General features: G+C 36.4%; 1 protein-coding gene across 2 annotated transcripts in view; it reads right to left on the bottom strand.

The window, feature by feature from the left end:
- APOB (apolipoprotein B) overlaps positions 1-11142 on the bottom strand; it is a 37862-nt gene extending 26720 nt beyond the window's left edge. The window contains exons 1-11 of one of the 2 annotated variants that reach the window (XM_014956832.1): positions 11015-11142; positions 9270-9308; positions 6489-6604; positions 5480-5625; positions 4308-4461; positions 3971-4126; positions 2869-2993; positions 2599-2684; positions 1635-1854; positions 400-627; positions 106-223 (exon numbers count right to left, since the gene is read on the bottom strand). In XM_014956832.1, the coding sequence (XP_014812318.1) occupies positions 106-223; positions 400-627; positions 1635-1854; positions 2599-2684; positions 2869-2993; positions 3971-4126; positions 4308-4461; positions 5480-5625; positions 6489-6604; positions 9270-9308; positions 11015-11072 (1446 nt within the window). In that variant the 5' untranslated portion in view covers positions 11073-11142. The remainder of the gene's footprint in view (positions 1-105; positions 224-399; positions 628-1634; positions 1855-2598; positions 2685-2868; positions 2994-3970; positions 4127-4307; positions 4462-5479; positions 5626-6488; positions 6605-9269; positions 9309-11014) is intronic. The other variant, XM_014956833.1, reaches the window with a different exon arrangement.
- Between the last annotated feature and the right edge of the window lie 3739 nt (positions 11143-14881).

Consider the following 14881-nt stretch of genomic DNA (forward strand, 5'->3'; position numbering starts at 1 on the left):
ACAGAAAGATGATAAACATTTACTCTCCACCAAGAGAAGTAGAGTAGTATATGTGCTACAATTTAAAATAGTAGACTGTATAAGGAAAGAAGGAAATAAAAATACCCGAAGTGTGAGGTATGTGAGTTCATCTTCCCCAGAGCAATCAGTGCCAAGCAGTGACACCATGAAGTCTGCAACATCTGATATTTCCTCTGTCACAGTCATCTTCTCATTGTAGAACCTAAAGAGAAAAACACATTAGAAACAAAAGGAGAAAATGGGAAATGTCTCAAAGAGCAAATTCATGAGAATAACAACAAAATCCTCAAAAAGTGATTACTCCTAGGTTTTACTCTAAGCATTGCAATGGGGTTTTTGGGGGGTTATTTTGTAAAATTACATGTTATCATTACTTACTTAGTAACAGAATGACTCAAGCCATAAAAAGAAGCTCTGCTTGGCTGATACTGGGCCATGTTAAGAATTTCCCGTATTCTTTTTGGTGTTGGAGAAGGCAAGAGTCCCAGGGTATATGTGACCAGGTCTCCCACAAGTGGATTCACATTTCCAGTCCTCAGTATTTGAAGGACTGCACCATAGCACTCCGGAGTCCCACACTGAGTCAGGGCCTGAACCGTGATGGAACTGCAAGGAAAAGAGATTCCTTTGATTAATTAATTCCCTGCTTGCAGGTATTGCTGCATGTTTGAAGCAAACATTTGACTTTTTTAAATGTAAATGACGTATGCTTATGTGTGACTGGAAGCAAATGACACAACTGTTTATCAAAAAGAAGCTTCTTAGTTTTACAAGTTATGCTAATAACATGATTAGCTATGAACAACAAGAAAGTATTAACAATACTATCATTATACAGACATATCTTATTTTTATCTCCACAACTTTCCCACAACTTTAAGTATTATAATATAATTTATTGAACCATATTGAGGCTCTAATCCCTCTACAGTCCCTCTACCATCTACAGATGATTTACACATCCCTCTAAAGTATGTGTAAATTGACTCAAGTCCAGCTAGGACAGAAGAGTAAGGGTAGCGAGTGGAGGGCATTGTGCCCTTCCACGTCTCCGAAAACAACACTTTCAAAACTGTGTTCTTTGCTGTAAATCACACTTGGGAGTTTGGAATTACAGTCATTGTCCTTGAGCAAAACTGCATGAAAGATATTTGGCTATTACAACAGAATCCCAGAATTGTGCCTGGCATACACGCTTGGGATAGTGGTGGGGAGAGGAAACGCTGTAGGGGGATGATATACTCTAATTTATAGTTCAGTTTCTCCAATAAGTTTAGAAGATTGGATGGGGGAATGACCAAAACAATATTAGTTCTTCACAGAAGGCTAGAACGTTCAGTTCTATTTGAACACTGTTGTCATATATTTAATGTTCAAGTTCCAATTACCAACTGAGCGTTTCTGATGAAAAAATGTGAAATCCACAGGTTTTACTCTCTCTTCCTTATTTCTCTCTCTAGATAATTCTGATGTTACTTATTTTTCCAAAAGACACTCTTTACATCTAATTAAACTCTGATTTAAAACCATTTGCAGCGAATCATTGACTTTAGAATGGATTTGCTATGGCATTGACATGTGCTGCACTTTTACAATGAGCTGTTGTAACATACCTTGAAGTTTCCATCATCTTTGGTACAAGAGAGCCAAGAGTGGTGTTATGTAAACTTCTAAGTCCAGAAACAAATTTGTAAAAGAGTCTTGCTCTCTGCTGGTTCTGCTGGGAGGCTGTAAGTTTCTGTAGGTCCTGAAGGATTTTCAGAACGGCATCCCCCTGCCTAGGAAATTTGGCATCTGTACTTTCCAGTGCAAGTCCTTTCTCTTCCAGTTCATCTAGCAATTTAAAAAAAAATGCACTCTTTATGTCATTGTGAAGGACATATGTTAATTTTTACCTTCTGTCATACATTCAGTAAAAATATAAAAACTGTGGGCAGTTTTATATGAAAATTGTTGAAGCTTAACAGCTGAATAGTTTCTAAAAGTAATGGAATTTAAATGTAATTCTGCCCCCCAAAATCAGTAATAATATCTATTTGCATAAATTCCTTTAAATTTTTATGAAGATGACTCCTTACCACCTTTTATATTAGCACAGTTGCTTTTGCAACTTTTATTCAATGTATCTTAGGAGAAATATGTTATGACTAGGAATAACAACTGCATCTCAAAGTAGTGCATTTCAGAACCAAATGTATAGTAATCACGGACTGTTTAAATTTGGAGCTGATGCTAAAAGGTGTATAAGAAATTATGGTTAGCTAAAAAGGGATCATTAAACTCATTTCCAGTAAGATTAAAATTACTTTCCAAGTTAATTATAACTTTTTAATTATAAAGCATAATTTCAAAATTAAAATGCAAAGACAAAGATAATTTAAAATTATAGAGTAGTTTTAAACTTTTCAGCTTTTTCCATTTTATACCCCAACTTTTTTCCTAACTAAATTGATCAAATTTCATTAAAAATTATGAACTGTTTTGGTCTCATTAACGAATTCACTGTTTAAAAAAAAATGTTGTCCCTGTATTTATATTTTGTCCCTGTATCTGTATTATTGAGAATTTCAGCTATACCTCCATCAAAGTTTCTGTTATTGATCTTTGGGGTATCTTCAAGCTTCAGTGTCTGGTTGACCTCTGTCATCACACCGTAGCGATTTCTGGCAAACAAAGAAAAATGTAGTGCTTTAGTTGAAGTACCTTTGAGGCGTCTTGCCATGCCTTCTGCCTCCTTGAGAATAAAATGCATATTTAGGGATGAAGTCAGGGCAGAATGTGATACATCACAATTCAAAAGGAATATTTGTAAAGAAAGGGTATATTGATAAATAGTGATCAACCTACTTGTATGAGGAAGGCAGAAACAAGTGTTTTTCACTGCAGACAGCATCTCTTATGTGCCTTTTCTTTGCATCAATATTGTAATGACAGAATTGAGTGCTTCTTAGAAGGGTAGATAACGGGATGTTCTGTAAAATAAATAGTTTGGCAGTCACTTTACTGAATTGTATAAGAAACAAACATAGTTTTAAAGGCTATCACAGTTTTCCTGTAATATTAACTGTTACAGCATATTGGAAACAAGGGTGCATAACTGGAATCATTCTCACACAAAGACAAAATTGTGCCAGCACCAATCTTTAGTCTTATGTCTCTTCTCAGGCAAAAAATCCCACTGAAATTTTCCCCCAGGCCTTACTGAGGTGTTTGGCTTAGTAGTTACTTCATAACTGATCCCCTGCTGTCTACAACAAAGGACTCCTTCATAGAAACCAGTTTGTAATTTTTAGAGTAGTTCAGGCTCCTCAGAAGAGCTGATGCTCTTTCTAATTTCACTTTTATTACACACATTTTAAAGATTTCTACTACAAGCTGTAGAAGTGGGAGAAATTATATAATGTGTTCTTTTAACATGATATGAAATCTTGATTTTTTTTTTCTTGAGGGAAACCACTCAAAAGTATAGATGCCATGATACCAGGAAGAAATCATGCAAACAACTGCACTTGATCATTGTGGATTCACAAGTAGCCTCAACAGAATGTCAAACCATTTACTTTGCAGCATTTAGAACCCTCTCCTGCTGAACATCACATACACATCAGGGATTTGGTGGGGTTTTTTTTACATGAAATGGGAATGTTGAAAATTTTGACCCATAAAATTAAAAATTTGGATAGGTTATCATGCAATCAATTGTACCAACTCCATGTATGAAAAGCTCTCATTTAAAAATTCATGAGAAGAATATGAAAAAAGTAATTACACTCTTTCTCTGCATTTGTTTTTCTCTATTGACTGCCAACAAAATCACAGGCTGATATAATGCAAGGGTGTAGAACACCCATTTAAGATTTGAGAAGATAAATACAAAATTTTCATATTGTTGTAGTTAAGTGATTTAGTGAAGGATGTTGTATCATAGAATTTTTAATAGTATACTTACTAGTCCCTTTACAATGGCAATAGGGCTGACGTAGTCTCTGATGGGACTGAAGTTGTCACAGGCTTTCAGGTCCCTGTTAATTGAAATATCTTCTGCAACATTTCCTTTTCTAGATTTGAATTCAACTTCACTGTCACACTTTCCATATACAGTATCCTAGAAAGAAGAAATAAGTCAGTGACTTTGTTCATGTTCTCCCACATTTTCTGATCCAGCTGAAAGGCACCCTTTCTCATCTGAATTTCCAGGTCTTTTGAAAATTGTGTTCAGGAGTAACCTAGTAGGTGAGGTTTCTTCCATTTAAGGAAGTAACAAGAATGCTTTTGAAAAAACTTACCATGGAAATTGTTTTAACATCTTCTACTGTTTCTGTTGGCACAAGTAGAGCTGAGATGATCCCTCTCTTGAGATTCAGTACATTCAGAGGTTCATCCTTCTCTGGATACAGCTTGACTTTTGTTCCATCCTGAATGCTGAATTTTAGCTCATGTCTGTCAAAAAAACCCCCAATGTTAGTATGAAATCATGTTAAAGCCACCCAGTGAATAACACGTTATCAACAAACTGCTGGGCTATAGCTAAAGCATTGTGTTTACCTTGGTCTACCATTATTTACTATTCACTGTTGTTCCTATTACAGAGTATTACTATCAAAGCAGCAAAATTCTAACCAAGGACATTCTGATATCACCAGACTACGTCATCTAAGGACAAGCAAATATCAAGAGCAATGGCTGGAAGTTGGAATTGCACAAATTCAGAGAGGAGATAAGTAAATTTTTAGAATGAGGTAATTATTAACTACTGCAATAGGCTACAAAATTATGGGAAGGGTTCTCTACTGGTTGCGGTCTTTAAATAAAACCCTGATTGTTTTCTGAAAACCATATTTTAACTCTGTCTCAAGTTTTGAGATCTATGGCTTATGAAACAAGATGGAATGGATGCTGAGGCATGGAAAGAAGCACGAAGGTACATGAGTAAAACGTGCGCTGACAAGGACTCGGTGGAGGGAGTAGTAGCAATAAGTTACGAAAGCAGATAAGTGGGGGGAAGATAAGTTGCACGGGTCATTAAAGACCATGATAGGAAACCTGGACTTCAGTCTCAAATGCCCTTCTATTGCACAGTCTTAGTACCATGTCAGCAAAGGAAAATTATCTTGAAATGGCTGTAGATAGCTGTTTGAGAATTTGCTTACAAGAAGGAACATTCCACTTGCAATAATCTTTTAGAGGACTACCCAACAGTTTCCTGATGTAAATTATATAAATGACAAAGACATGCCAGGTGAAAATTCTGGATGGAAACACCCTATCCTACTAGCACCTGAGAACTGTTCCAGGCTAGCCCTAAATTATATCAGGGAGAGTTTTGTTGTGGAACCAGCATATAAATCTACCATGTTATCATGGAACCTGTTCTATGGAAAAACATAGAGTGGACTGTAACACTGCAGCCTGTTCCATGTTAAGGCTACAAGTATTGATGATAATTGATATTGCTTACTTGGACATGGCATTTGCAAAGTCCTCAGAGTTCTTTGACTTTTTCAGCATGGCCCTTCCCTCAGTGTCAACACCAAAAGTCTCCCTCAGGGAGCAATGCATGGTCCTAAGGACGAAGTGGCACAGCTGTGGTACCTCCAGTTCAACCTGAAAACACAAACATGATGCTTTTATCCTTTTGTCATTATCATGTTTCCAGGATCATCCAGTTACAGTTTTGAAAATATGGTATTCCCTGGGTTTTGTAAAGTTGCAGAATCACCTTGCTATCAGCTGTTTGGAAAGATTCCAAAGTACTCTAAATAGCTTAAGGGAACAAGGGTGAAGATATGAAAGCAGGTATTTGCTTGGCTAATGGCATGGAGTACACTATACTAAACTATAACACTATACTAAACAAGTGACTTAGGTTCTGAAAATGTGTAGTACTAGAAGAACTGTAGGAGAACTCGAGTCATTACACTGATCAATGTTTAGACCCTGTCAGAACGGTGTGTGCTATATAAAAAAATATTTTCCCCAGCTACTCCATTTCAGAAAAAAAAATATGGGAAAGTTTTGGACCAGATGGAGGGACACTGTGTAGTTTAATGGTCTATGGGACCTTTTACTCCTACAGCCCTGATCCTGGCTTGACTGTTACCATCAACAGGCTATCAAGTGGTCTTCATAGCATCAATGAGGTGTTTTAGTTAAACTTCTAGAATTGTTTGATGGACTTTGGTAGACTCACCCTGGGAGCAGAGGAAAACTACCAAGTCTTTCCCCTCTCTTGTTTAAAAGTACAGCCAGATTAGGATTGAAATGCACTGGCACAGTGGTATGAAGGACTTTTGCCATCCTCAGTGCCTTCTGTCTAGGACAGGGAGGGCTTATTCTTCAGGACTCTCAACCTGTGCCTTTCAAAAGTATCTTGTTTGGCAAAACATTGAAGGATGTTCCCCAGCTGCCAGCTCCCATGTTATTCAGTTCACAGTCCAAATCAGTTGTATTTGCTCCTCTTTCCCTACCTTGCAAGTGATCTTTGAACCGCTTCGAGAATCTGCTGTTCCCGTGATGCCATTTGATGTTTCTGCTTCATATGAGTAAACATATTTTCTGAGGTGCTTAAATCTGGTTGCATCTTCTGCAGTTGGGGAAAAAAAAGACAGTTTTTATGATTTGAGCAGGATATGCATATGACAATACTTACAATACACCCTTAGTGTATCTCATTAGATAGATAGTTTTGTGTAACTAAAATGAATGCCAAATACAAAGGAAATATGAGGACCCTCCCACTATTTCCTTTTACTGAATAGATTTCAGACAAAGAAGTAATGCCTTCGTGTCAGTTGGATACTTTCTGAAGCATAAGACAAAATTTGTTGGGGAGGCATAAGTTTTGGGGCCCACTGCTCTGTTTGCTGAGATCTGACAATATGACCCCATCTAGACTTCAAATCATGCCCCATTGACATTAAGGGCAAAACCAGGAGAAAACCTAAGATGTGGAACTGTTTTAAAAATGACCCTATTGCTTCTAAGATAAACCAATCAAATGGTAGTTTTCAAATTGGTAATAAAATGATTCATTTCAGCTCAGATTTTTCTGTCAAAATTCAAATGCAAGGAGCTGCTTTACCTAAGGTACATGACTGAAACTGAAAGCAAATAAACACAGAAAGAGATAGAACACCAAAACCAGCATTCCTCAATACCATTTCATCTGAATCTACATAGTATCTTTCAGCCCCAGACTCTCCCAAAACATGATCTTCTCTAATTCACTTATTAGATCAGCAAATTTTACTTGAGTGGACTCTTTTTAATAGAGATAAGCTTTAGTTAGATGAAGAGCATTCAGAACAAGGCAAAAGCTCTGAGTAAGAATAAGGCAGGAGGAAGTATTTCTAGAGTTGTTTCTCTTTTTATCAAAGGAAGCCCCAAAACTTAATGGGCTTCCTCAAAAGGATGAGTTTCATCTGTGTTTAATCTGCTCCTGTTGCTTCCAGAGGCAATACATCTGTAATTTTAAACCCTACAAGCAGGAATGAACATGGTACTAGAGACAGAAAGAAGAAAAAAATGTATTTGGTCTCATTGTCATATACAGGGACATGAGATCTTCTTTTGGTGTCTGGAATGCAAAATGTAGGCCAACCAATGTCCTCAATTACAATTCACTCCCATTAATATAGCAGGCATAATTTTAAACTAAACATAGGATGATCAGGCATTTTAAGTGATCGTGTTACAGCAGCTACTGTTAGTGAGTGTTAGAGAAGTTACTGTTCCCTCTGTTTAGACAGAGCAACTTGCTCATGGGACTGTGAGGTTCCTGTGATGCTGAGTGACAAGCAATTTCCTAAATTTTCCCATGTGGTTATTTGTGACTGTCTGAACAAATCAGAATCCTGATCTACTTTTATAGAAAAAAAAAAAAAAGGCAAAGTCATCTCAGTGTAAACTCACATGTCTACCATCAGATCTGCATGCTTTTGCGTGACTATACCCGCCACAAATGTAGCTTAATCTTTTATAATATATTTATCATGTCAGAGGCCAATGGCAATGCCATCTTGCCCTTTATGTCACAAAATTGCATACTTAGAGAAGAGTACTATAAATCCTGTATTTCCTCCTTGAGGAAAATAATCTCTACATACTTCAACAGTGTTTTAACTGAGATTACTTTCATGTAATTGCTAAACAGAATTAATATAATTAATACTAGCTATCATACAGTAATGAGCATCTTACAAACATTCCAAAACTGAATTAACCTTAAAATTAACTGTTATTAAAAAAAATCAACACTATGCCTGATGCTTTTGCTTATCCTGGACTATAACATTGCTTAACTATACATTCTCAGAAATTTTCTCAACACCAGTATCTACTATGTTAAAGCCAAAAGGCTAACTATTGCTTCATTTCCTGCTTTTGAACAGAAATAAATGGAAAAGGAATAGGGAAATTATAAGATTAGAAATGCAAATACCAAATAATTTTTTGTATCAAAAATACTCAATAAAGTGGCAATGAAGCCCAGAAGTCTGTGAATTGGTTCAGGCAGCTGAAATAAACCCAGTTGCCTGGAGATGGTGCTAAAGCATCCAACAAGGGAAAAAAAAAAAACCAACCCAAACCTGAAGATCCAAAGGGACAAAGAACAAAACAACTCATTTGGTACTTTGACCCTATGGTGGAACATTATGTATCTAACCAAGCAGTCAGGGCCAGTCTGAGTTCATTATAACGATAGGGCATAAAGTCAGCATTTCCTGAATCTTGACTTGTTTAAAGAAATTGCTGTCCTTGCTGACAGAGTTGATGATTTATTCTACAGGTATTTAGTTAGATATGCAAGTACAGCTCTGTGGGTTTAGCAGTCACTGTGAAGGGTAAATGAGAACTGAGACTCAGCCCATGGTAAAGTGTAATGTATATAACCTCACTGCTAAAGCTTCACATCTGATAAATGGGGATTTCTAGATTAAGGAATTTGCACCTGACAAGAAATCAACAAAACAATTGAAAGCAGTTTCTTAATGGAGCTTTTTAAAAGCTTAGAAACTCGACTTCAGCTTCTTTGATCTTAAGAAACTTTTGAAATTCTTTGAGCCAAGACTTAGAGATAACTAAATACCTAAAGTAAATGGCAATAAAGACTTCAGAATATTGCCATGGCTTTTGTTTTAGTTATTACAGAGGAAGAGATGATTTACAGAATAGGAAAAGTCAGGCTTTGAAAGATGTGTTCAGTTAATACAGTGACATAACAAAAGTAAATGCAAGAAATCAGTTACTTGAACATCCTGGATTTCCACTTTCAGGTGTTTCTTCTTCTGTAAAGAATAAAACCAAGAATTAAAAGCTGGAACAGCAGTTTATAGCTATAAAACAAGGGCTATGGAAATATAAATGGAAATACAACATTATCATTGCAAGACCTTACTAATTCATACCTTACTAATTCATACTAACTTTTGATGTAGTTTGGCATGCTGGTGTAAATAACAAAGCTACTACTAACATTGACAGTACAGAATCAAATCTAAAGACAGCTACAGCAATTGACTTGATATTGTAAACTAAGACCTCAGAATTGGACCTTTAGCTCACTGAATTAAATTACTTTTCTGTAAACTGAGAAGAATCAGCTTCTAGGTTAAGTATTTTTAAAAGCCCTATATTATGTGAAATAGAAATTTTATAAAATATGAGCACAAAATGTAGAGGTAGACAGATGAAATATACCATATAATGTGGTTTACTTCAACATTGTAGTCTATTTGAGCACACAAAAATATTGCATAATGGATGAATGCCTATATCTTGCTTTTTGTACATTTAAAAAAGCAATTTTTGACAAAAAAGTGACTTCAACAATTAATACTACAATTCTCTGCTATTATATCTTTTCTGAATACTGAGAATTCATTCTCTGAGGAAAAGAACACTGATTGGAAGTCTATTCAAATTAAGTAGAATCATTTGCTCCATATGGGTATGTTCCACATGACTCTATTTAAAAGAAAATAAAATATAATGTAGTCAATTTGCTGCATTCATCTGACATTATGTCCGTCTTTGGGATATCACACATAAATACCAACACTTCTCACAATATTCTCTGTAGACTTCCCAAGTTCTCATTCTGGGAATTCTAAGGTTGACCGCTCTATAGAAATAGATTTAACACTATTAACACTAGTTACTGTAATAGCAACAGCAACAGTAATATTACTATTATTATTACAACAGTAATAAAATTAATAATAACCATTAGAAGAAAGCGCATCCTTAAAAACTGTGTAACATCATTCAACAACAGAATGTTAGCTCGACAAAAGCGTATTTATGATGAATTAGATCTAAATATAAAACCAGAAGTGCGTAATTGGCCCCAGATTCACTTTCCTCCTTAAGGTTCCCGAAGTCTTAAGTAACACTACAGCGTCGTACTCTGAAAAGCCACTTCTTGGGAAGCAAGGATAGCTCCCAATCCACAGCACCACATTGATCTAGGATGTTGTTTCTGGTCTTGGGAAAAAAACCCTCTACTGGTCTGCTTCTTTTACTACTACTACTGATGACTATGTCCCTTTAAAACAAAATTGTATTATTTCAAATGTCAGTGTTGCCTGCCAAACAAGTTTTGCCTGATTGCTCTCTGCCTTCATATTTTCTGCTATATAGGTTAGCAACAGCTGGGATAAATCTGTATGGTAGCTCCAAGCTACAGTATCTCCATGGGGGTTTAAAAGGACCGCATTACAGAAAAACAATCAGGCCAAAACAAATTACGTGAATTCCTTACAATTTGCAAATTACATTAAATCTGATCAAAAGACACCAGGTGACATTTGTGAATTTTTCTACATTGGGATCCTCCTATGACTGTGCATTCCTACAAAGGAAGAGATGACATTTGTGCCATGCTTACCCTAATTCTATAAGCCATTGTACTGTTGATTTTTGCATTATTGTTTTTTTAATCGGCTCATAAATAAAGCAGCAAAAAAGCACTGATATAAAAGGCAGTACTTACGTGTGAAAACACCACTGCTGAGCAGCAGCGAGAGCAGCAAGAGCTGCACAGGGCCCATGGTGAGCCCTGAACCCTCTTGCTGCTTTCCTTTCCTCTGTTTTTCCTTCCCTCCCCTCTTCCCTACCGCCTCAGAGGGAGAATGAGCCTTCTGACTTGGACCTCCATTTATATAGTCTGTAGCAAGCAGCTGAGGCAACCGGTTTAGAAAGCTCAGAGCAAATTGCCAAAGGTCCAAAGGTGAGAGTCCCAGATCCTTACTGCGCTCCAGACAATGCTCTGCTTTGGTTGCTGGGAGTCCCTGAAGGCAGAAGACTGAGCATATACTGGAGATAAGTCACTCTCCCAGTTCATTGGGTTTTTTTCTTTAACAGAATTTTAAAAGCAGAATCCCTCAGCGACAGACTCTAATATATTCTACTAAATTTCCCACGTCTACATAGGAATGATTACAATGCATGAATTATAGCTGGGAGAAATGATCTCTGCAGCATGCTTTCAGTAGAGACCTTGAGAGGCTTGAGGGTATGAGAAAATGAGAGAAAATGAGAGCACTGTGCAATTTAGACATCTTCCCTTTACAGGCAGGAGAACAAATGTTTTATTCCTTTGTTGAACCCAAAATTGTCATATACCTTTCTAAAAATAATTTTACATTTACTTGCATTATTCTGGTAAATCAGGTCATGCTCGTGTTTAAAGTAAGGTCTTTTGTTTCCTTAGATTCAATTTGGGGTTGTTTTTTTTTTTTTGCTAATAATAGCAAAAATATGAAAATAAAATGATAGAATGTATCTGAATGAAGAAGATAGATTTATGAAGAAGATAAACCTAATTAAAATACAAACAAAAAAACTTTCAATGATTATGCATATTGGTAAAAAAGACTGACTTTATGTCATGAGAAATTCTAGTAGTTTGAATTCTCTCTCATACCTAATTGCAATTAAAAAAAAATTGACAACTGAAATAGCTAAGAGAATTTTCTTCAGCAAATTTAATTTTTGTATATCTGATCAAATTGAAATGTTTTGACATTTCCAAATCAAAATATTTCCTCTTAGCTTGTTGAATCAAAAAATCAAATTTTGGATTAGCTAAGCGGTAATTCTTTTTCCCTTGAAATGTTACCATGTTACCAGGCATCACAGCAGCTATCTTTGAAGTCTCCTATTTCCTCATACCCTTTCTCTCTCAGAGATACTTAGGTCACATTTCCCAGGATGCACTATGTTCATGTAAATCCTAACATTAGTTCAATCAAGTGGTAAGCACTGTTGTACAATAGGGAGTTCTTTCCACTAAGGGAGTCATCTTCCTTGTAATTAAGACTTTGATGACTTAATTTCAGAGACATTTCTTGCAGAAATTTCTTTCCCAGATTCATCAGTATTGGAGGCATCACAAAGAAAGCATTTCTTAGATTTTTCCATCTTGGTTTCTGCTTATACCAATCACAGATACAATAAAACAACCAACAGGAGATTATAATTTTTTACTTCCAGAAAGCAACATAAGTTTTAGGTTTTTGTTTACTTCTGTGTCCACAGCTGTCTTAACATGTGTTCTGATATGTAACAATTATTTTTCTTTGTAGTATGATTCTACCAAAGAGACTGTACAAAAATATCATACTTTTTCCCACAGCATTTGATTCCTTTTTGCATTTAAACATCAACAGGTTTTGATTATTACTTAAAATCTATTTATTTGTTCACTTCAGTGCTGCTGATAAGTAGAGCTCTGGAGTGCCCAGCATTCAGTGATCTGTTAGCTATTTCCCTGTTTTGCCTGTGCCTTCTCACTGCCTTCAGGTGGTTATTTGGGCCCGAGCTGAGGTTGACTGATTCTATTAATATGACGTCGCATGGACATAAACAGATTACAGAAGTTATGACTCATCCCATTAGCGTGCAGGTAACATGGATGTCACTCTGCTGTGACAGATTTATATTGCTGTATTACCAGACACAGGACATCATTTTTTTTCACAATAGGTGCTACAAAATGCCACACGCTACTTTTATCTACTCAATCATCAAGGAATCCCCATGCTTTCAGCTCATTGGAAGAAGTCAATATTCATGTGGAGTTAGATGACATTAAGTTCTTATTTCAGCTGTTTCTGTGAAATTGTGGGCTTTGACCTCAGAACACAGTTTATCTTCCAGACCAATCTGTTTTAAACCGTATTATCTCGTTTCATTCTTTGTGTTTCTCAACTACTTTTGGCTAAGCCCCACTCTCCTCCGGGTGCATCTTTTGGAAATGAAATGAAAACTTTGGAGATGGAAACCTTCTGAAGCCTGGTGACTGTCTCACAGGTCTTACATCTTCGTGTCTTTTGCACTTTATACGACAAAGACAGGCAGAGGGTATTAGCACAGACTTGAAAAGAGAAAAGATGACAGAAACATAAAACTTCATCCCCTGATGTTCTACACTGGAAGTAGCTCCAATCTTTGGTATACGCTGTGTATCTCTAATCTGTATATATTTGGTCCTGATCTAAAACCCAAACATCTAAATGGAAGTGCTACAACTGTCTTTGGATCAAGCCATCTGAGGTGAGTGCTGCGTTCCGTGTTTCTTTTCCTTTAAGAAGTTTTTTTTTCCATTTAGTCCACATTACTCGGCAATAAGGAAAGTTCAGGCCTTGGTGCTCACCATGGTCAGGGTAGTGTTGTTGAAGCACTAGGCACTGCCAGAGACCATTAAGTTTGTTCACCATTCCCTTCAAAAAACTTAAATACCAATATTAAAAATTATTAAAAAACAATGATGGAATTATACTTAGAAAGGAACTATTTGTGGACATTTCACATCATTTTTTTTTTAATAGGAAAATTTAGTAAGGGGAAAATTCCCTAAAGGAGATAAAAATGTCATCAGCATCTGGTAACTAAGCATTACTGAAATAAAGTTTCATGGCTTATTGAGGAAAATGCAGGCCATTTATTAATGCTGATGAAATAAGCCAGCTGGAGCTGTCATACATTTCCTGAATTTTGCCAATTATGTTTTATTTTCCTAAAAATCTTGCCATTGGTTTAGGATGTTCCGCATGTCCATACATTGGTATTACCTAAAAATGAAAAACATAGAACATGCACAGATCCTTTGTAGAACACAGAGTAAGTGCAGTTCATATATGTAAACATATACGTTTGATATAAAGTTTGATAAACTGAAGGTATCATTCACGGGCTGGGCATTCACAATGTCCACTACTTCATGCACTCATCAGACCTGCTGTGTATGGACTGAATCATTGGTCTTATGAAACGTAGGAAGTATGACAATACTTCCAATATGCTGAATTAATTTTGTACAGAGAGATAATTTGTGCATGGGTATTATGGATATAGAAAATCTCTGACAGGATGTGAAAGCAATTGTAGAATCGGAGAATAAATTTGGTTTGGAAGGGATCTCTAAAAAGTCATCTCGTCTGACCCCACACTCAAAACAGATCTAACTGATCTACTGATCTACTGATCCTAGATCAGGATGCTTTGGGCCTTGTCCAGTGGAGTCCAATCAAATGATGAAGGCATGATTGTTTGACAATCCATCCTTCACGGAGTTCAATCTAGCTGCAGGCTACTGCCTCCTCACACGTACATGAAGAAGTGATGTATTTGGGTGCATTACTGTACTTTAAATTACTGGAACAGCTGCATTTTCATTGGAACTACAGCACTTGATCAAGAGGTATGTGACCAAGTTTCCTGCTTTGTCATCATGAGAAAGGGTTTGGTCCTATGTGTAAGTGTCCTGTGTATGGCTATATGTAATTCTGGATTGGGAGCAGCCTTCCTGATTAACCTGGACTACCATGCAGCCATGATCTGAAATTTGTAGAGCCAG

This window comes from Calidris pugnax, unplaced genomic scaffold, assembly GCF_001431845.1.
Source record: "Calidris pugnax isolate Ruff unplaced genomic scaffold, ASM143184v1 scaffold171, whole genome shotgun sequence".
NCBI lineage: Eukaryota > Metazoa > Chordata > Aves > Charadriiformes > Scolopacidae > Calidris > Calidris pugnax.